The 21,049-nt window shown below is 41.2% G+C and overlaps 1 protein-coding gene across 1 annotated transcript in view; it reads right to left on the minus strand.

The window, feature by feature from the left end:
• Positions 1–1,163: 1,163 nt before the first annotated feature.
• The window catches only part of SPATA16 (spermatogenesis associated 16), an 83,212-nt gene continuing 63,326 nt past the window's right edge, over positions 1,164–21,049 (minus strand). Inside the window, exons 9-11 of the mRNA XM_068406489.1 lie at positions 19,030–19,194; positions 14,480–14,560; positions 1,164–1,364 (exon numbers count right to left, since the gene is read on the minus strand). Of these exons, the coding sequence (XP_068262590.1) occupies positions 1,164–1,364; positions 14,480–14,560; positions 19,030–19,194 (447 nt within the window). The remainder of the gene's footprint in view (positions 1,365–14,479; positions 14,561–19,029; positions 19,195–21,049) is intronic.

Below are 21,049 nucleotides of genomic sequence, written 5' to 3' on the forward strand. Positions count from 1 at the left end.
AGTTTTCAAAAATCGTTTATGAAAGCCTAGGAAGATGGTCTCTAGCAGCTAAAAATCTGTAGGATTTAGACTCCTATCTGTGATAAATAGCTAAAGGGAATTAAGTGGCTAAATACCTTTGAGGTCCTGGATTTTTAATTAAATCTTAGGACTGGGGGCTGGATTTTTCCTTCCTTTCTATCTTTCTGTTTTCAAGTCACCCTTGAATGAGAAAATATAACCAAATGAACGCTGTTTTTATAGGGTGAGATTATTTTCTTACAAAGTAAACACAGTGAACGAAAAGGAAATACCAACCTTAGAAAAGACTGCTCACGTCAGGTGGGGGTGCCTGTCAACCATCAGCTGATAAGGCGATCTCTGTTGAAAAGTAGGTGCGTTGCTTTGCTCTCTGATGACAGGTCTGAGGGGATTTGGGAACCTGTGCTCCCTTGAAGACCAAAGCGATGTAAGATGCGCCTACGTGACAGACTGCTGCCGTGGGAGTGCAAGACGTGTCGCTGATCCTTAACCAGGAGCTTCGCACTGGAGAAGGCAGGCGCAGTTATTCTCTTCCCTGGAGTGTTTGTGCATTTTTTAAAAAACAATTACCATCCTTAGGGTATGGACAAAAGTGAAGGACTTCACATTCTTAACCATGGGGCAACAGCTGGGCTCCTTTTTTTTTTTCTTTCTCCTCTTGTAGTGTCACGTTTCTTGCACTCGTAGTTCCTGCAGCCCTAAGGTGCAGGATGCCACTTTTCACCTATAGATCATACCAATATCTGTAGTGTAAAAGACATTAACCTGGAAAGAAGGTGATGTGAGGCTGAATTCCTCTTAGCCGAGGACGGACGGATCCCTGTTTTCAGTGCTGCTTGGGCAATAACCAAACCAGGAGGATCTTGGAGAGTTTGGATGCAGAATATTCTCAGAGCAGAAAATACAGGGCCTTCTTTGGCTGTGTGTTACTATTTAAATAAACAAGACGATTTAAAATAAGCCTTTTACCGGCATTTATTCCAGCCAGTTAAGAGTAATGAAATGTAGGAGTGTCTTGCTACAGATGATACCCTTTAGTGAGGGGAAAGATCATTAAGGGGAAAGTTGGCTTTTGTTCACAGAATCACAGAATCACAGAATGTTAGGGATTGGAAGAATCTATTGATTGACCTATCAAATATCTACAGTGTTAACGTTCTCGTTCGCTGTATGCGCATGTCTTGAGGGTTAATAAGGGACAGTTTTGTATTTCCTAGGCTCCAATATTGCTGTGTACTTTGAGTCCCCTTCATTTTCACTCTCTGCTTCTTGGCTGTTCTCTCCCTTTTGTTCTTTAGGTAATTGTCTTCTAATTGGTATACGTAGTCTTCAATTAGTCCAATCTGCAATTGTAAAGAAGTGGTGTCAGAAGCATGTCCCTTCCCCTCTATAAAAACTTTTAAAAACTTTTGCAATTAGTTTATTTCAAAGCTAATTGTCATTAGAAAGAAAAATACATGAAGGCACCTCCATATAATTGGCTGGAGTAGCAGTACCTGATTTCGTAACTTATTTTTTTCTCCCTTTCCATTTGGATTCAATTCCTTTACTGCTGTGGAATAGACTCTTTCATTGAAATCTGTACACTGAAAACAGGAATTTATCACAACTCTGTCTTTAAATGGCATTGAAAACCAGGCACTTTAAAAGGAAGGGGTGATGAGGAAATTAATCTCAGGCAAGTTTTTCTTGATAAGGAAAGAGAACAGAGGCTTCTGGCATTTATATGCCAAAAATCAACACAAGGAGAAAAATGAGTCTTCCACATTGCGGTGGCAAGAACCATTTTTCTATTAAATCAAAATGAAGTTCTGAATAAATATGTTTTCCCATGAATATAATACACCAGAGAATACAGTAAATGAATAGATGACCTCAGTGTCCCTTCAAAATAAAAACGTAATTATTCTAATAAAGAGTACATTCAGATGGACACATCTTCCTTGCAGAGGTGATTTCAAAACAACCAAAAATATAGATTAATAGTACTGTGTACAGGTATTCTGTAAATACCAGGCATTCGTATTTTTATGGCTGTCTCGCCCCATACCTTACCTTTATTCACACCCTTTGTCAGCTTTTGCACTATGCAGCATTTCTGTAAGGTGAAGATGAGAATCATCTCCCTTCACGCTGAGTTATATTCAAGACCTAGACCCTATATAATGTGAGGATCTAAAGAATCAATCTTCCAATTGCATTTTAAGCTGAAATATTTAAAAAAAAAAAAAAGAAGTCCTAATCTATCATCCTGACACGCATTCAGTGGAGCGTTGCTTCTTTAGGCACAACACAGAACAGCTGACTGTGAATTAATCTGAGCGTGGCTTCCTATTGTATTTATTCATATATTGAGCTGTTACTGAAGTGCTGCTCAGCCCTGAACTCGAAGCTGTGCCATGTGCTCAGGCTATGGTTTGTGCTGGTGAGGGGTGTGCGTGTGTGAGAGAGACAACAAGGCAAGCAGGAAAGTTTGTGGACAATTACTTCTGCCTGTCTGGGGTGCTGAGGGCACAAGGAAGGCGTCTGGGAGAGGAGCTCTGCCTCCCCCTCCCCACGAAGCTTGCAGGGGTGACGTTTGCAGCAGATCGGCTCTGCGTAGCACCGTGCATGATGCCGTAAAAAGAGTTTTCTGCCACGCTGGTGAACCTTGCTGGGCACTTGCTCGTGGGCTTTTGCTCCTGTTGCCAAGAGATGTGTTGCAACAGGAGCAGGGGGAGGTTGGGGCTCTCTGAAGGCAGCCTCGCAGGCTGGCTCTGCTGTGACTTGCTGACAGTATAAACATGCAGAGGATTAGAGAAAAGAATCATTATGCTAGCCTCATTTTTAAGAAGCTGAAATAAAAGCTTAGGAAATCATTGATCTGGCCAAAAGCACATGGGAAGTCTCAGAAAGACTAATCACTTAGTGCCAAGCTCCAGTCCGGAGGCTTAGCCATATTAAAAACAACCACCAAAAATCCAAGATTCTTCTGCAACAGACCAAATTAAAATGTCTGCGTAACTTTCTTCTGCGGTTACCAGTAATCTTTTCTATTTTGGGGGTAGTGCTTGCATTTGGGTGAGCACAAAGGGTGGTAAGAGGAAGGGAAACAGGTCCCGAGTGATGGGTAGGGTGTGGGGTAAGGGCAAAGGGGGCACCAGAAAAGCAACAATTTTTACAGCAGCTCCTTTAGGACCATCCAGCGGTGCCTGCACTGCTGGTCATGCCACCAGAAAGCCCTGGTGGAATGATGTTCCTACCTCGAACCATGGCTCAGCTGCTGTTGTGTGCTTTTCATATTTATAGAATACTTGTCAGCTCCAGCCCCCAAAATAAGTTCTAATATGGCATATCAGGGGTGGGAATAATAGTGGCTTACATAATTGCAGTGTTACTGACACAGCTGATGAGTTGATGATGTTATTTGCACAGCAGTGATGGCATTCAAACCCTCGCCGACTTACAATTACAGTGTATGCTCCGAGCCCTAGCATGATTTAAATTACGATATGAACACAATGAAAATACAGTCTCCTGACAAGATAAACGGGGGTGGAGGGGAATGGCTTAAAAATCTCTTTTCGGTGGCTGCAGTGTTCAGTAGTGCTTATTCATGGCTTTTTAGCTTGCACATTTCATTTTAAGAAAGTAAATTGGAAGCATTATGTTCTGCCTTTTTGCCTTGATTTAAAACCTCCCTGTGCCCGCTCTTCTGCTGTCTGACTGTGGTGAGCCACCTTCGGGGCTCTCACTGGGAAATGCAAATTTTTAAAATCAATAGCTTCATTTTTTTTTTTTCCCCACTCTTATTCTTTCCTTCCCCGATAACTGTTTAAATAGGAATCCATGTGGATGGGAGTAGGTAGAAGGACATAGTTTGTAACCAGCCCAAACGTGATTAGTGTTAGAGCTACAGCTGGTGTAGGAAAGTGGATTTGGGAGAAGACTTATGACTTACTCCCAAGCAGAGCAATAACTGGCCGCAGACTGATGTTGAGATTGAATCCCAGGGTTACATAGCCAAACCCTGCACCGAAGCCCAAGCATGGAGCCCTGCAGCACTTGGTTCACAGCGGAGCATTCATTACTGGTGTTGCCAGTGATTCACATGGGGCTCATTCCGGGTCTGATCCCAACCCACACAGAGATCAACATTGTTGGGTCAGTCCTTTGCACTATTTGTACTTGGTTTATGTTCCCCCACCTCTAATTCCCTGATCCACACAGTGTCCATGTGTTGCCACAGTGTGTGCTTGGGAGCTGGTCAGCAGCATCTCATCCCATCTACAGGGGCTGTGCTCAGCTCTTGGTAGCTGAACTTGCTGCTTGACATCCTTGGAGTGAAGCCCCTTGATAACTCTCCTGAACACATGAAACCATACTTCTCCCACCTACCCAGCTATACTGTGTCTTTATGGTCTTTTTCTCAAGTGCCTGGTGACCTGAGCACTTATGAAGACAAATTGGGCTTCAAGCTATTTTTAATCTTCCACTGCTGTGACATCTTACTTTCAAGATATCCTGAGTATTTGCCTCCTCAGTTACTCCCAGCAGTGCAGTGGCAGCATTTCTACTTTGGATCAATGTCTACAGCCCTGGCCCAGCCAGAGGCTCCTCAGGGCATGACTGCCCCTCCATTCAAGTTCCTCCTGTTTCTTCCTCGTTAGCTCCTGATTTCAGGCTGCTCCTGACCCTATTTCTTTCACTGGATTTTTCTGTTTTTCTCTCTGTCATTAGTCTGGCCCCTGTGATCAGCTGGAGGGAGCAGGAAAAAAAGGGAAGGGCCAGAATGAAGATCAAATGGAAAGAAGGAAGAAATAGAAATAAAAGATGCCTTTAAAGCAAATTACATGCTTAGTCCATAGCACATCGGTGTGGTACCTATAGATTCTTTGGGATCAAGCTAAGCAGAGGAGTGTAGGGGTCTGGGGACAGAAATTTAAAAATGAACCAGGTACTCAGTAGCATTTACTTTGTGCTCTTTACGTTAATACTGGATTTATTTTACATTGCCCCAAAATTCTCCTTTGTGCTTCAAATTCTTACATTGATAATATGTTGTGGAAGATATCAGTGGTGGAAATTGTTGATTTGGGGATCGGCAGAACAAAAAGCAAGCGAATTAACACTGAGAAAACACCTGGCCTTCTGTAAGAGTATGGATGTATAGTGTTGGTGTTTCAACTCTCTGCCTTCACTTTTATACCCATGAGTCCAGGAAGGTCCCTGGGGAATCAAAGCAATGGGCTAATGCTGGGTCTGCATGCCTAGTGCTTAGGGGAATTAAGTTAGGACGGAGAGATCTCTGTGCTGGTGGCTGAATGAAAATGAGAAACAGGACAAGAAAAGCAAACTTGTTTGGCCCACCTGAAGGAAATTATACTACTTTTTAAGGCAGAGGAATGAATGGTAAGGACCTCTGTGTGTGCCCGTGGACCAAGAAGGGGCCAGCCTCAATGGCACAGTCTTGCTGTGTTGCTGAGGCACCAGCACAGAGCTGCAGCACTGACAGGCCATGTCACAGAAGTATTTATGTTCTTTAATTCTTGGGGAAAATCAAGTGAATGGGTGAGGCTGTGTCTTTCTCAGTGCCACACATCAAGGCAGTTTTATTCTGACACAGAGCACGAAGGTGAAAAGCACAATTAGTGCAGCAGAAGTACCTGGATGGACTATAAGTCAATTAGTCTGCTCTGAATTCCAGTTCTGAGTTTGCTGGGAAAAGAAAATGACCTGTGGCCCATGTGAATACTGAGGTGATTAGCTCATTCTTAACTGAAATGGTTTTATATTGTTCTCTAAGGTTGGACAGAATCTGTAAACACTTATGGTTTTGGTACACTTAATCTAACGCCGTTTATGCAATGAAAACACAGAGTTCTTTGGGTAACAGGCAATGCAACAGGATTAGCTGGAGGGATGAACTGCAGAGGGTCTGATCAGGTGAGGCAATATATGGTTTCCCTTTGGCTTAGGATTTGATTCAGACCTGCAGGAGTTTTTGAAGATGACATTACATAGATCCACACAAAGATAAGGGACAACACAGGCCTTGTTTGGAGCATGTAAAATATTTCTAATCCTGCCCTTTTGTACGTGTTGTCCAGTGATGGATAAAGGGGAGAGACTCGCTGCTGTGAGCGTTCAGCCCTGCTCTCTGGATGCCGTCCTGATTGATTCGCTCACGGCGTGGAGGGATATGTAAGCAGCACTTGCTGGCTGCAGCTGAATTACAATCACTGAAAGATTTCAGCGTGAGGGACCTCTGGAGGTCATCTAGACCAACCTCCTCCTCAAAGCAGGGCTTTGTGGGAAGTTCACATCTCCTTCTCTGAAAAACTTACTGCATTTCTGGTGATGCCCTATCAATCAGTCATTTCTGAACTTGCCTGGATGCGTCTGGTTTTGCCCTGAAATACCACAATGCAGGTATATTCTTTGCCCTTCCTACGCACTCATTGCGATAAGACATCCCACATACGGTTCCTAATTATGTGATATGTACCAGCTACAATGAGGGAACACTGCAATACTATTCATCATTCAGCGTGGTTTTGTCCAAGTCCTGATGGGCCACAGATGTCATGAAACTTGTCAACCTTTGCTGCAAGGGGGCTGATCCAAGGAACAGATGTCTGTGGTTGATGGCTTACTGATGATCCAAAGGGAGCTTTGTGGCTTATCCAAAAATGGGGGAGCTATTCTAGTCACAAGCTAACTTGAAAGCACATGTGTCTTTTAAAAGATCGGCATGAATTTGAATACAAACACAAAATATCACTTATAGTACCTGCTAAAGAGCCTAGAATGAAATGAGAAAGAGCCAGGATCCCACAAGGACAAACTCCTGTAGGAAAATAACTTTGTGTAGAAAAAAATGTAGATGGATAAGCAGCAAGTCAACTCTATAAACCGTAAAATCATAAAACAATGTCTCGCATGGATGCATGTGTATGCATTCTCTATAATGCCCAATCACCCAAACTTCCTAAATCCCAATACAAATGAGGGGAGTCACTCTCAAATAAGAAACGTGTGCTTTTGAAAATATATGCAGGAGCTATAAATAATATGTAATGGCAAAAAGGTTCTTCTGGCATACAGGATCTATTTTTATTACTTGGGAGCTATTAGTGATAGAAGGCAAAGAGCTGCCTTTAAACATGAAGTACCTCTCAACATTTTCCTTTGTCTCCCAGAGCTGCTTGCTAAAGCACTCTGTGGAGTGAATATAACCAAAGGAACACTACTTGAAGGGCCTATGAGTAAGTAGGGATGGCTGTATAGAGTAAGGAGGAAAAGCGAGGCATATGCCTGAGAAGAGCTACTGATATTTTAATAAAAATGAAACCCCAATCTGTACCTTCCATTAAGGTCAGTTAGAACAAAGGTTGCTCAGTATACAGAAAAAAGTAATGGTTTTTCTGTTTGTGCATTAAGTGAAGCACATTTGAGCTGCTATGGCTGCTTTTGGAAGGGAGGGGGTTTACGCAGTGGCACAGGATCTGAACTGCCACGGGCAGGCCAAAGTCATTTCCCTACATTTGCTCAGTGATGTAGCCCAACTGACTGTGCAACTCTCTCCTTGGACCTGCTTCTAGAAGTATTCGTAGCTTCAGATGCTGATGCCAAAGATAAACGTGTTGTCCCTCATGCTCCATTCCTGTATTTTCACATGCCTCATTCGTATGCACTGCTCTTCTCTGAAGAGAGAAGGCTGACAGCCAGCTCCGTTGTGCATTTCCGTCATAAAGGAATGAGTTCAGTGAAACACTGAAAACCAGCATTTGCCAGTAGGTTCTTAGCACACTAGCGAAGTTCCAATGCTAAAAGCAGATGGAGGAAAGAGTGTTTGCTGATGAGGAACAGAATAAAAATAATACTGATGATGGTAACGAATTACATTTATTAACTACCTTACAACTCAGATGATCTTTTTGTACTTTATAAGCCCTCCTGAAATCGCTGTCCAGCGCAGTGTTTACTAAGAGCTGTCTTGTTGAGTCATGCTATTTTTCACAGCAGTAACAATAGCAGGTAGCAAGTGTTTATGGGGCTGGAGACCTTCTCTGGTAGAGGGCACCAGGTAAGGAGACTGCTCATTTATAACTGACAGCATGATTAGCAAGGGCTGGGGAAATGTTTATCTAAATCCTTATGTGGGGAGTGTTAATGCCCAGAATTGCCTGTGATTTAACTGCCAGGCAGCTACAACCAGCTACATTATTCCAATGTTTAGGACATTTACTGCTCAGTTGCTAGATTTGCTGCTACTTAAAATTATTCCAGTGACTTATTGCACCCTATAGCTTGGTGGAATAGACCAAGGCCTTTCTCATCACAAAATACTCTTTCCCAATAGCATTAGCAGGGTTTTGTGTGAGGGCCTAAGAATTATGGATATAGATGATATCTGTTATTAGACCAACTGATTTAGCTGGAGAAAAACATGGTTTTCTATACAAAAACTTTCATGCTGGTGTGGAACAGCAAACTTGAAACTTCCCATGTCTGCTTCAGACTTGAATAAACCCTTGTGTGCCCGAAAGCTCACTGTTTCTTAGTAATCACAGCCTCTGTTTTTATATTGCATTGCTGGTTTAGCTGTGATCGGGAGGCAAAACTGCTCAATGTGTGGTCACTAAATAGCTCAGCTTTATGTTAGATACCAGTGTCTGGAGGGTGGGAAATGGGCAGGATGCAATTGCTTCTTCCAGTGTAGCTGAGGGCCACATAGGCATCTTGCTGGGGCATCTTTTCTTTTGTGTGTGAGACACAAAGAACCAGAGACTCACAAGGGCAGGAACTGATTTTAGGGACCAGGAGTATTGATAACTCCTGAAATCCCATTGTCAGCCCTCTCTTACACAAAGAGCTCTGCGAATGCTGTCACGTTTTTGTTGTCCCTACAGTGGGGCTGAATTCATCAATGGGACTCTCTGGTTGCCTACATCTCTTTTGTACTGCCTCAGATGCAGTGGGGCAGATCTCATTTTCTGCTCATGCACTCTCCTAGCTTCCTCTGCCTGGTCTGAATACTTCACTCAGTGCCAGGTTAGCAACCTCTGCCATAGGTGGTTCTTCTCTGTCTCGAGGCTGTTGCTGATTCCGAGTTAATCCTTTCCAGGATGTCTAAGATGTTTTCTCCAATCTTAGCACGAAGCCAGTCTTTGGTCAACTCTAACAAAAATTTTTGCATTTCTACCTAGTTGCTCTGCTCTTCCTTTCCTTCACTCTCAGTCTACCTGAATCAGTGTCACTAACGTTTTCCGTTTGTATTTGCACTTTTCTGAATTTGTTACACATTAGTGTTATACATTAGACTTCCACTCCTGTTGCAGAAAATGTGCTTTTCTGCACCCTTTCGCATCCTTTGCCTTCCCCCTCCCTTTTCACAGTGGGTCCATGCGTTCATGAAACACCTGGCTGCATCAGGGCCCCAAGACAAGAACAAACCAGAAATCAGTTTCCTAGTTCAGGAATAGCCAAGTTGAACTAATAGCCAAGAGAGTGTGCCAAAACGCAACAACTTTTGAAGCCTGCATACTCTGAGAACGAGCGCAGTTCCCGGTGGCTGTGGCGTGGGCTTGGATGACTTTACAAGACGTTACAAAGTCATATACATCAAATAACTGTCGTAGTAGCCAGCCCAATATTATTCAACAACACGTTCGCTTTCCATCAACACACAATGAATCTCCCTGCTTGCTCCTCTGGCTGACCAAAAGCCTAGCAAGTCTATGGCCCTTTTCCATGGCTTGATTTTCAATTAAGAGATAATGTCAGTGGAAGAGCACAGTTCATCAGATAGTGTTCCCCTGCTGTTGCAGAAGGCAGAGGTGTAGTAAGCAGAGGTCAACTGCTGAAAATCTGTGTGCCTGGCTTAAAAGATTATATGATATCTTAAGCCAGTTTTACTTCATTTCATATTCACATATATTAGTGCAGCTTTTGTTACATACTTATCCTTATGTAAGTTACATCTGTTCTTTTATTCACTCATCCATGTTTGCTCTGCTTTCAGATTTATGAAACAGGCATTCCACTGAGCTCAGCAAATGATGGGCATAATAACTTATCTAAATTGCCAAGTATGTGATGCCCTTGAGGTAAACTCAGATGTGAAGGTTTTATGAAATGTCTCACATGTGGAAGTGTAGGAAAGTTTATTTGCCAGCTCCTGTCTATCCTTTGGCTGTTCAAATGATGTTAAGAGTATCCTATGAAACTGCTATGAAAGCCTAGGGGTTAAATGGAGGAGAGAAGTAGAACTACGTTATTGTCTTCATAGGGGAAATGGAACCATACTGGCACTTGCACTTATTTGGCTCTCCTCTCTTTGGATGTCAAAAGTTTCTGGCTGATAGGCTCTAAAGTATCTATTTATTTAATGAAATGCCTCTCACTGTAACAACATAGTGAGGCTTTATTAATGAATTTATTCTTGTGAGATAGGAAATTAATCTCTTTTTATTTCTTTATTTTTTCCTCTTACAAGACTGCAGAGAAGCAAAGGCTGTATAGAGGAAAGAGGGAGCCTTCCTGCTATTTTATGTATCTGAGATAGTCTAAACCCCCCCGCCTGTCTGTAGCTGCTATAGAGTCCTGCAGTGGCCGTGCAGAGACCTGGTTCCTTGAGTTACTCAGGGACTTTACTGCTAGTCCCAGCATTTGTGTTCACATCAGATTTCACTTACATCATATATAACTGTCAGCAAAGAAGCTAGTCAATAATGGCCAGACCTGGCTATTACAGTTGTGCCCCAGCTTGCTTAAGACCCAGTGGCTGGATTGAGTTGAATTATCAGGTTAGTTCCCCTCAATCTCTCTTGGAAGTTTCCTGCTCATTGCTGCTGATCCTTGTGCATTGGAGGTCATTGCTCAAATGTGGCCACCAGCAAGTTCAGCCTGGGAATTTCTGACAACTATGAAAAGAAGGGAGGTGGTAAAAAATTTTTTAGGAAAATGTTCCTGAGGTAGACTGGGACTCAGTCCCTCTGTTAATTGCTTGAAAGGTCTTAGACCCAGGTGCCACCTTCCCCAAATTGCTAATACAAAGCTCCCATTTTATCCAGGGGACTGCAAGGAAAAGTGTTGGTAAAATCCTGGAGAAAAGGGATTTTGGGAGACTGACCCAGCCCATTTTTCCTGCCTCCGAGGCATTCTTCAAGTAGATCTAGTACGTGGGTAAAGCCTCTGTAGGAGGATATTTCTTAATCTCCCAAGTTAATCCAGGCTCTCCTGGGTCAGCTCTCCTTGTGCCTGGAGCATCTGTAGCCTGGTAATCCTGAGAAAGGTACTTTCTGTGCAGTGATCTTCTCTTTTCTCCAGCTAAATATAAGGTCATTTTTCATTTCGTTGTATTTAGAGCTTCCAAAAACAATTAGCCCATTTGATAAATTAGTTCGCTTAAAAACACAAATTTGTCAGTGAATTGGATGAGCAGCACAGCACCCAAAACACTTGAAGCTACACATATATTACCACTTTGTCATTCCTGTAAATTCAAAATTGCCCACATTAACTTCCAACTAATTTGGTAAGCCCTCTGCTGTGACAAAGGGAAACATGCTTGGGTGTCAGGCTTTGTGCCCTTCTATGTCAGATTTCAGCCGGAATGAATTTTTTATGGCTGGCTCTAGAATATAAAAGTCTGAAAACAGTGGTTTGTAATGGCCGTTCTGACAGACCCTTTAACCATTTGGAAAATAGGCACTGCTATAATTCTGCTGCATTAGAGAAAAATTGTGAACGCTTTCATTAGGTGCAACAGCTGGTTCTGTTGCAAAAGCCAAACTTCATTGGTGGTAGCATAGCTGTCAGCTTTCCAGAGTTTTCCATTTATAGCTGATTGTATAAACTCCTTTATGTTCTTTTTTGCTTTCCAATATATGTAAATTAATTCAATAGCAAAAATACAAATAACTACCTTGTAACTAGATCTGTGTGAAGGTTCTTTGTAGGCTTCTACAATCACCATCATGCGATGAGCAAACTGAGAAACACTGAACTTTTCAAAATGGTTCTGGCACAAGTGACATACTGTAATCCACACCACATCAATTTTTAATCATCACACATAATCCTCCTTATTAGTAATGTATTAGAATTCTTTAATCTAGTGTAACATTCTTAATTACATCTGATTTAAAAAAACCCACACAAACCAACAAAAAAACCCAACAGAAAAATCCCCAAGCTCCCTAAGTGTTTTCCTGTCTCCTCTATTAAAAAAATTTTTTTTTGAGGAACATGCTGAATATGCTGAAATTAAATTTTGGAAAAAAGTAAAGTAGAAAAGAAGTATTTGATGATGCTTTTCATGTCTTTGTTCTGATATAATATAGAAAAATATTTTTGTATTATGAAACAAACAGTGAGTTCTGCTTGGAACAAGATGCCTCAAATCAAGATGCCTCAAATCAAATATTTGAGTTGTCAAAAATGAAATGCAAAACCATGTTCAGAATGTAAAATTTTGAAGCACCAAATTTTAAAAGGGCAGAGAGCAGATTATCATGGATTCAGTAAATTTTATTCCTGAATATTGAATTACGCAAAGATTCATGTGGCATAATATGGGATACCAGCCCATTTTAAAATGTTAGCTTGATTTCCATTAAGATTATACTGAAAGTAAAAGTATTCAGAGAAATATAAAGGATGTATGTACATGCATGTGAATACTCTGAAAGAAAATACTTTGTTTTACTGAATTTACAATGAAATATTAGCCAGTGTCTGTTGCAATATGTAGGAATCTTTTTAGTACCACCAACAAACTTTTAATGAGCCTTTAATAAATATTTAGATATCTGTGCACTTGGTGTGACTTTCAGCCACGATCCTTTCTCAGCAGCCTCTGAACTGTGGTCGTTCAGAGCTGTGAAAATCAGGCTGCTTATTCAAAGACCTAACTGTGGATTAAAATCCTGACTTTTGGAAAAACTTTGGAAAACTATCTTTGATATTTAAGTCTATTGTTTGAAAATGGGAAGGATAAGTGCTAGAGAAGTACAGGGAATAGTCTATTTGTAAATAGGCTATTTGTAAATATATCAATGACCCTTTGCATTCATCTTGTTATCAATGTTTATTATATATGGCAGGAAATATGTATGTAATTGTGTAAATATAAATAACGGCATATCATATGTAGCGTTTGTGTTGCAAAAGGTTCGCATACGATCTGTAGGTAGGTGTGAGAGATTTAGAGACTATCCTGGTGCAATGTAAAAGCAGTATGAATATTTATCCTTTGTTTTGCCTCACGAGCATTTGAAAGAGATGAAACCCAGTCTGTCTATAATTGTGGGCATTTAGGTTTTCGTTACTTCCTGAAAACGTTCTGTACTTGGAAAAGTTTATTAAGAGCCACTGATCTGACAGCTAACCAAGGCAATACACCTACACAGACTTTATCTCAAAGGAGATGCCTTCTGAAATTTTAATTCAAATCACTTGGATATATGGACCCTGAAAGTGCCTGGACCTTCCACCCCTGTGATTTGTTTCAGATATCTCTGTCTTATTTGCTTCTTCTGGTTACACTGACTCAGTGCAGCCAGGGTTTGGGTTTTCAGTATCTTCCCTGAGATCTGTCTGTAAACCCTAAATCCCAAAGAGGGACGATTTCAAGTCCTACCAGTGCAGAAATTCAACCCTATGTTCTCCAGCCTCCCCTCCCAGCCACAACCTAGAGTGAGCGTGTGATCCTCTGGGATCTGACGGAGCCGTAAGACGTAGGGTAAGACCAATGCTTTGAACCTTTAGCAACGTTCTCCCTTCCTGGTGATGTGTTACTGTCCTTTTCCTCAGAAGTGGCTGCGTCTCTATGGTGTTGAATGCCCAGAGCTGTGATTTGCTCTGGTTTGAAAGCCTTTGTAAAAATGTAAGATACTCCTATTACATCCCAGCCTGGCCTATTATTCATAATGTCGGGTCAGATTCATCTGTACAGAGAATCAACACAAGACTCCCTGCATTTCACAAATCCTTTAAGTATTAGATTGACCAGTTGCTGTTCAGAGACTCCAGAAAGGCATTTACCTGTCTTTTACCTCTCACATCACCAAAGCGTCATCTGAGCTCCACCAAGGGACCTAATTTGTCAGGCTGAATTTTATTCCCTAACAACTCCCCCCTCCACACCCCCGATTAACACAGTGCCCCATATGACAAAAATGGAAGAGAAATATAATTATCAGCCAAAAATAAGCTATTCAGGTTTGGGTTTTTTTTGCGTTAGGTAACCACATGAGACAATTAACATGGACAAAGATCAACCATAGGGGCTAAAGCAAATAGTAAATACGTATTTGTGGCTCGTGCCTGAGCACTAACAGAGTTCAAGGCACAGCGTCAGGTTTCAAATGGCACCCACTTTCTTTTCTACCTTTTGAACAGATATGACTCAGGTGGACATTTACTCCCCAATGAACAATGTACTCTCCTGCCCTTTGCTGCAGGTTCTTACCTTCTGAATTTTATTCCACACACGTCCTTTATCATGTCTTCCTTCAAGGGTGTCCGTGGCATCTGCCATTAGCAACTGCAGCTGTGGCACCAAGATAAAAATTATCAGCGTGGAATTCAAACAGAAATAACTTCTCTAAACACACAGATTAAAACCTAATTAAAAAATCATTTGTACGCTGATGATTTTATTACTCATCTTTCACACAATGAGCACTGCCACCTCATCTTTGCTTCAGCCATTACACTGTATTATTGTGGATATAAAGTACTTAACAATGGGAAAAAATCCTTTGGAAAATTTGTATTTAAGTCTACATGTTTTAATGCAGTAAATATTTATACTTAGTAGAAGAAGACTTGGGTTGTAAAGAATAAAGGCTCCTTCATTCTTTAGCTGTCTGGGATGTTGTGTCGTACATGGATGCTTTTTAGTATTTTCTCCCAAGGCCAATGTATCATAATTCAAGGCAGCACGTAAAACCTCACAAGAGGACAACATTAAAGCTGAGATGCTTTTACTGTAGCTGGAAGTATCTAGGTCATTTTCCCTGCTTTTACTATCCTTTTTCTTTGGCAAACTCTCCCTTCTCCCCATCATTCAACATAACAGAGCATAAAACCAAGGCTGACAATTTCTAGTGTAAACTATAAAAAGAAGCTGTAGGAAAATACTTGCTAATCAGTCCTTAGTGTTAGAGGGAAGGCTCAAATTCAGGTTTGTTGTAGTATTGCCTCACTCCAGTACCCTTTGAGGTTAGTCATAGTATTGCCTCACCCTGCACCCTTCCCAACACTTGAAAAAGGTTCAGTTGCTCTTGATTCAGTGACAGAGAGACAAGGGTCGGATCCAGGGTGTCCTCCTGTAAGCAGCCATCAGCGTCAGCATTTAGAAACAAACTGGGAGAAACTTGTATTTAATAGCTGTGATATTGCCGTGCTCTATTAAGTCTATTCCGAAACGTTTAGCTGGTTAAAGTGAACCCAAACAATAGTTTTTGGTGTCGCTTCCTGAATTTGTTACTAATTACAAGTAATTGGACAGTATAAGCGTAATCATTCATAGAGAAATTGCATCTCTTCTTTCTGTACCTAGGCGGGCAGCAGTCTAATATGAATACATGAGGTGATGAAACTTAAACCACCAGTGATTAGGCTCATCTGCGCAAGATATAAAAATGATGCCTAGAGTTTCAAGGAGCAGATCTGTATTTCCTCAAGTTTCCCTTCGCGTTCAGGTTTTTGAAGTTAAATTTCTTTGTCTCTATGCCAACACTGGATAAAGGATGCAGGAATCTTCTTTTGAATCTCTAAATAAATTTGCTATCGTCAGTTCCAGCCTGCTTTCGCTGTGCTTGTGCAGCCACTAAGTTGAATCTTATAGGTCCAAATATTTGATGAAAACTTTTAAGTCATGCATCAGTATTCATGAAAAACAAAACTGCAAATTTCTGCCTCTGACTTTAATGCGAACAGAGTCAAGAACCTGTCAGAAATTTTCCATCACCGTACTTTTATGACAGATAATCTCCTTCTATGAATCCAGAATAGACCCAGCCCAGAGATTAAGGGAATCAAGGGCAGAATGGGCAAAGCACAGATCCTATGTCAAACCAGGCAGAGGAGGAGCCAGTCAGGGGAAGGGGGGGGATTTCTCCATTGCTTTTCTTGGAGTGATTCTGAAGAACTGGTCGAACAGCAGCCACTGAGGCAGGGCCCAGGACATCTGTCTGTCACCCCCAAGGGGCCACTCGGACAGTCCAGCCAAGCTGGGGACCTCACTGCTTTGGGCAAGAAGTTAAAACAAGAAGCCTTTCCGATTAAAGTTTCACTGATATTGATATATCTCAGTGAAAAGTGCCTAGTGTGTGCTCTGGTTTTAATTTTTATCACCCAGAGTTTTTCACCAGCTCTATTGGCAGAGAAATTGTGTATGCTACAAGAGCGGGCGGTTGGCAAACCACAGTCATTCTGCCAAAGCTGATCTTTTTTGGAAAATCCCCTCCAAGGAAAAATCTGCATTTTTAAAAGTATCTTGTCCTCATTTGATTTTAAATTGAAATAGATTTCTGCTTTTTTAACAAGCTTTCATCTTGATTTGTGATGTACAAATATGGTGACACTGAAATCATAAACCTTGGAAAGATTTTCTTCAGGGTTTTTCCCCACTTATATTCAACTGTTCAAGCTAACAGAAATCTTTATTTTCTCAGGGTCTATGAATAAATACTGATCTAAAAAGTCCTCAGTTGAGGTTCTCTGTGCCATAAATTAGGACTCTATTTATTTAGTTATGGGAAGCCATTTACACAGAAGAGTTTATAAATGATATGCCTTTGGGATCCTTGCTGTATCAGTGCAAATTGCACTATTACAAATTCAATGTGTTTTAAAGTTTATACAACTTACATTGTATGTGATAATAAACATTTGGCAACTTTAGCATTTTCTAACTCAAACAATTTAACTGCTTTGCTTGGTCGTAAAGTCTTATCTCAGTTTTACCAATGTAAATTCAGAATGACCTCAGAGGAATTACTTTAAATTTTTATTAGTACAAGTGAGATTAGAATTTGGCCAGCTGAGTTTTCTTCACGCAAAAAATTTAGATATCTCTTAGAAATGTTGCTGAAGAGTGAGAAGCACATGGAGTCAGTATGGGTGCTGTGATTCTGACCCCGTGGACATGGGGGGGCTGCCTCTGTAGCATCTATTCAGAGCTGCTGAATCACGCCAGTACAGCCCAGTCCTGCTAATGTTCATCCTGCCTGGACCTTAGTGAAATGAGGAGGATGACAGGTAGGCTGAGCAAATGAGGATCTTTCACTCATTCCCTGGATCGTTTGGGTGTGCAGACACAATGATGGGCAGCAATGTTCTGTGCTTGAAGCAGTTGGGAAATGGTCCCTACTGGCATAAGAGGAGCCTGTGCAATGCGGGTTGGTGCCATCAGGAAAGGTAAAGCCCATTAATCACTCCCTGGTGAAGCCACTCTGCAAGTTCTTGCTTGCAGTCTTGTGCCTTAACACTGCGGTGCCTGAAGTTTACTAAAATATTCTAGCTACGAAGCATCTGAGTTACCGTTTGCACAGACAGGCTAAAGATATATTGTACAGGAAGATGACAGGACAAAGAAAAATAAATGAATGCTGAATTAATACATTTTAATGCTCTGGACAGAATAGCTGGTAGAGATTTTCTGCCTTTATTCTTTTAAGAAATATTTTTACTTTGGGCTCGGTAAACAAAGCATATGCGTTTCGTTGAAAGATTTACAATCTGTCACTTAAATCTCCCGGTATGGACCCTCGTCCTGCCCAGTCTGACTCCTAAGAGACTGAAGACCTTTGTCTTGGGTGGCCTAGAGCCTCCCCCAAAAAGCTTTCCAGGGAAGTCAGGCTTATGATTACTACACAACAAGATACAGGCAGCAGTGCAATAGCCTGTGCTTGACGTGTGATGTACTGAAAATGTTGTACCCTGGAGAAAAACCTACCACTGAAATATGTACCAATAACTCAGGACCCTTTAGTCAGCCTTGAAATGTGGGCCTGCTGAACTTCAATACAAGAAAATTTGCATCAAAAGGAGAATGTCTTTTAATAACACAGTTTCTTTGCAATGTCGTTTCCCCTTATCTCAAGCCCAGGCTTCAAAGTCTGGCAACCACCTCCTGCAGTTGCAGGCCGCTGCTCGTCTTCCCCAAAGCAAGCTGCTGTGAAGCTTTAATTCTACAGAGCTTAGGAGCTTTGCAGGGCTGCAAACAAACGTCAAGGGACTGGCTTTGGGAAAACAGGAGTTTTTAGTGAACCGAAGTTGGATCATCAAAATTGGACTGCATTTAAATGAGGAGCTTGTGGATGGAAGGACTTTATTTTTTTTTTTTTTTTTTTTTGCTAGAATGAAATGCTTAAAATTTGCATGTATGTGAGCTCCCTCCCTCCCCCATCAGAAAACCTGCCAGCCTCGTGGAAGAATAACCATACGGTACTTTCTGGTTGCTGGTCATCGATAAACTATCAATCAAGCTACTAATGACACTAGTCTTGCCACAGCCCTGCTAGCATCACTGCCCTCATTTTACAAAGGGAAAACAAAAGCATAGCAGGTAGACGGGCTTATTCAGAGACAGGGAGCAAGTCATAGATGGAGCCAGGAAAGAAAATATTTTCTCTCCTTTCTTCCCTTTCCTCAGCTTTAACTAGATTCGGCCTGTTTTGCTGCAGGTGGTTTCTGATGTTAGATATCTTAAAGTAGCATGATCTGAATAATTGCAATCATTTTCCCAGACTGATTTGGGGAGGTTTGGGAGAAAAGAAGAGGTTTTAAAAATATGCCTACAGATGAGTCATGCTGGTTCTATAAAAGTCATCCTTGCAGGTGATTAGCACCTCCTCTGACAAGGCACTGCAGTTGGATTTTAAAACTACTTCAGGTCTGCACATTCAAAAAATTACTTCCAGAGCAAATTGCAGAGCAGTGCTCTGCCCCAACCCTTCCCTGGCTCCCTGCCTCTAAAGGCCAAAAGAAGTATCAGAAATAAATACTTACCAGTTTGACATCGTGCTGACTGATGTCCTGCAGGTAGGGAAGGGTTGCTAGCTCAGCCAGTGCTTGATTAATCACTTGGGACTGTTCCTCGACTCTTTGCAAACGGCCGAGGAGGCTGGCGTAATGCAACTTCTCTATCCCACGTGAGCACGGACAGCGATTGTCCTGTTTTCTCAGCAAAAGCAAGTGGGTTAGTGGAGAGTCGGAGAAAACACACTTATCCTTTGAGTCCTATGCCTTGAGGCTTATAATCATATATATTTTTGTTGGTAATACTACAAGCAATATGGCATCGAGCACCTTTAAGATAATGTTGCTGACAATCTTTATAGAGGGGAAAAAAAAAGGACTTTCTTTGCACAATGTCTCTGGTAGTACTAGAAAAATAAATATGTAGTCATATGTCGAGGGGAGACAGCAGATAACAAACATGAATGCAATTTTCTCATTTGGAAATGGCTTTTCCATAATCCCCCCTGTTAAATATTATCTGACGACTTTTATGGATTGCTTTTAAAGTTTCAGTGAAGAGGTTGAGGAAACCGTGCAGTGTGTCAGCTTATGTTTGTTTGCAGACTAGGCAAATCCATAGTTTTCAAATATATAACCTTCAGGGACTAAAACCTGCAGAGGTGGTCTCTGATCCTCCAGGCAGCTAAGCACATGGTAAACTTTAAGTATGTGAATACAGAAAGTCAGCCAAGTGCTTGCATAAAATCTCAGCACCTGCTGAAGTGTTTGATGGATGGCAGCCTTACCACCATATTTTCAAAAGTATTCTGGTGCCAAAAATGCAAATAAGCACCCTACTGAGATTTTCAAAAGCAATTTGGCCTAGATTCCCAACGAGATGTAGCCATTGCATATGTGAATGCTCAGCCCTTCAGAGTGAAATTTTCATTCATCTAATCAGGGTTTTGAATGTGTTTAAGTGCCTGAAATTCCAAGAATTGGCATAGATTTTCAAAACCATTTCCAGTACTTTTAGCAGACCTTTGTTCTGGCAGTTGCCTATGGTGGCACGTTGATGCTGCCATTTACATACACTTCCAGGTAGGGGATTTTAAGTCCAATTGTATATTGAACAGGGTGAATGGAAAGTTTTGAATGACATTTATTTGTCAATAAATGACGTCCTGTTTTTAAAATGAACTTTGCTTGGCAAAAGATCTTTTGGTTTGATGTTGATCTTGGTTTTGCAGAAATTTGCACTAGGCAAGCATGAAGTTTTATCAAAATGACTATCAACATAGTCCTTGTATCAAGTCTAAGAATTTAATAACAATGCTGTTCTTGCTTTATGTACACCTTACAAGAATAATAATGGAAAAAAGCTTAGTTTTCTTTTAACCCTAGAAAAATACAAATAATCCTAGTATAGTTAATTTTATCCCTTCTAATATAATAATATAATTGTAAAATAGTATAAAATAAAAGACGATGCACTGGAGACCAATGACAGGAATGCAGCTATAATCTGGGAGCTCCAGATACGAAAGCAACTGAAAAGCTGAGCCAATGAACTGGTATTTCCATTAGCTGAAGGAGAGAATCAGGGAAGAGGAGCTCTGGTCAGCAGTTCTCTGGTGTATTGCAGATAGCTCCAGTCAGCTGTGTTTGGAGAGGTTAATTTAAACCCAAGCATCATGGAGCAGAAATGCCAGCTCGGTAGGAGATACCTCTTTTGAGAGAAGTGTGGTTTGATTAGTCTATTAATGAAAATGCCAAGAGCTTATTATTCTTCTCAATAAACATCATACAGGGCTAAATTCCAAAGAGAGCAAACAACTGAAAAGGGAAGGAGAGATAAAAGACAATGATAACAGAAGGTCCATTGTCTATAAATAGGTTCAGATAAGACTGGGGTGGCAATTAAACCTCTTATAATTCAGGCTGAAGGTCTGTAGTGTGTTTCAGCAAGAGAAGAAAAGGCAGAAAGCCTAACTGGTTCTAAGATGGATTTTACTCAATTTATGAATAGGAGATTATGTGACACAAAGGTGTATAATAGCAGCTGATT

This window comes from Nyctibius grandis, chromosome 8 (assembly GCF_013368605.1).
Source record: "Nyctibius grandis isolate bNycGra1 chromosome 8, bNycGra1.pri, whole genome shotgun sequence".
NCBI classification, from domain to species: Eukaryota; Metazoa; Chordata; class Aves; order Nyctibiiformes; family Nyctibiidae; genus Nyctibius; species Nyctibius grandis.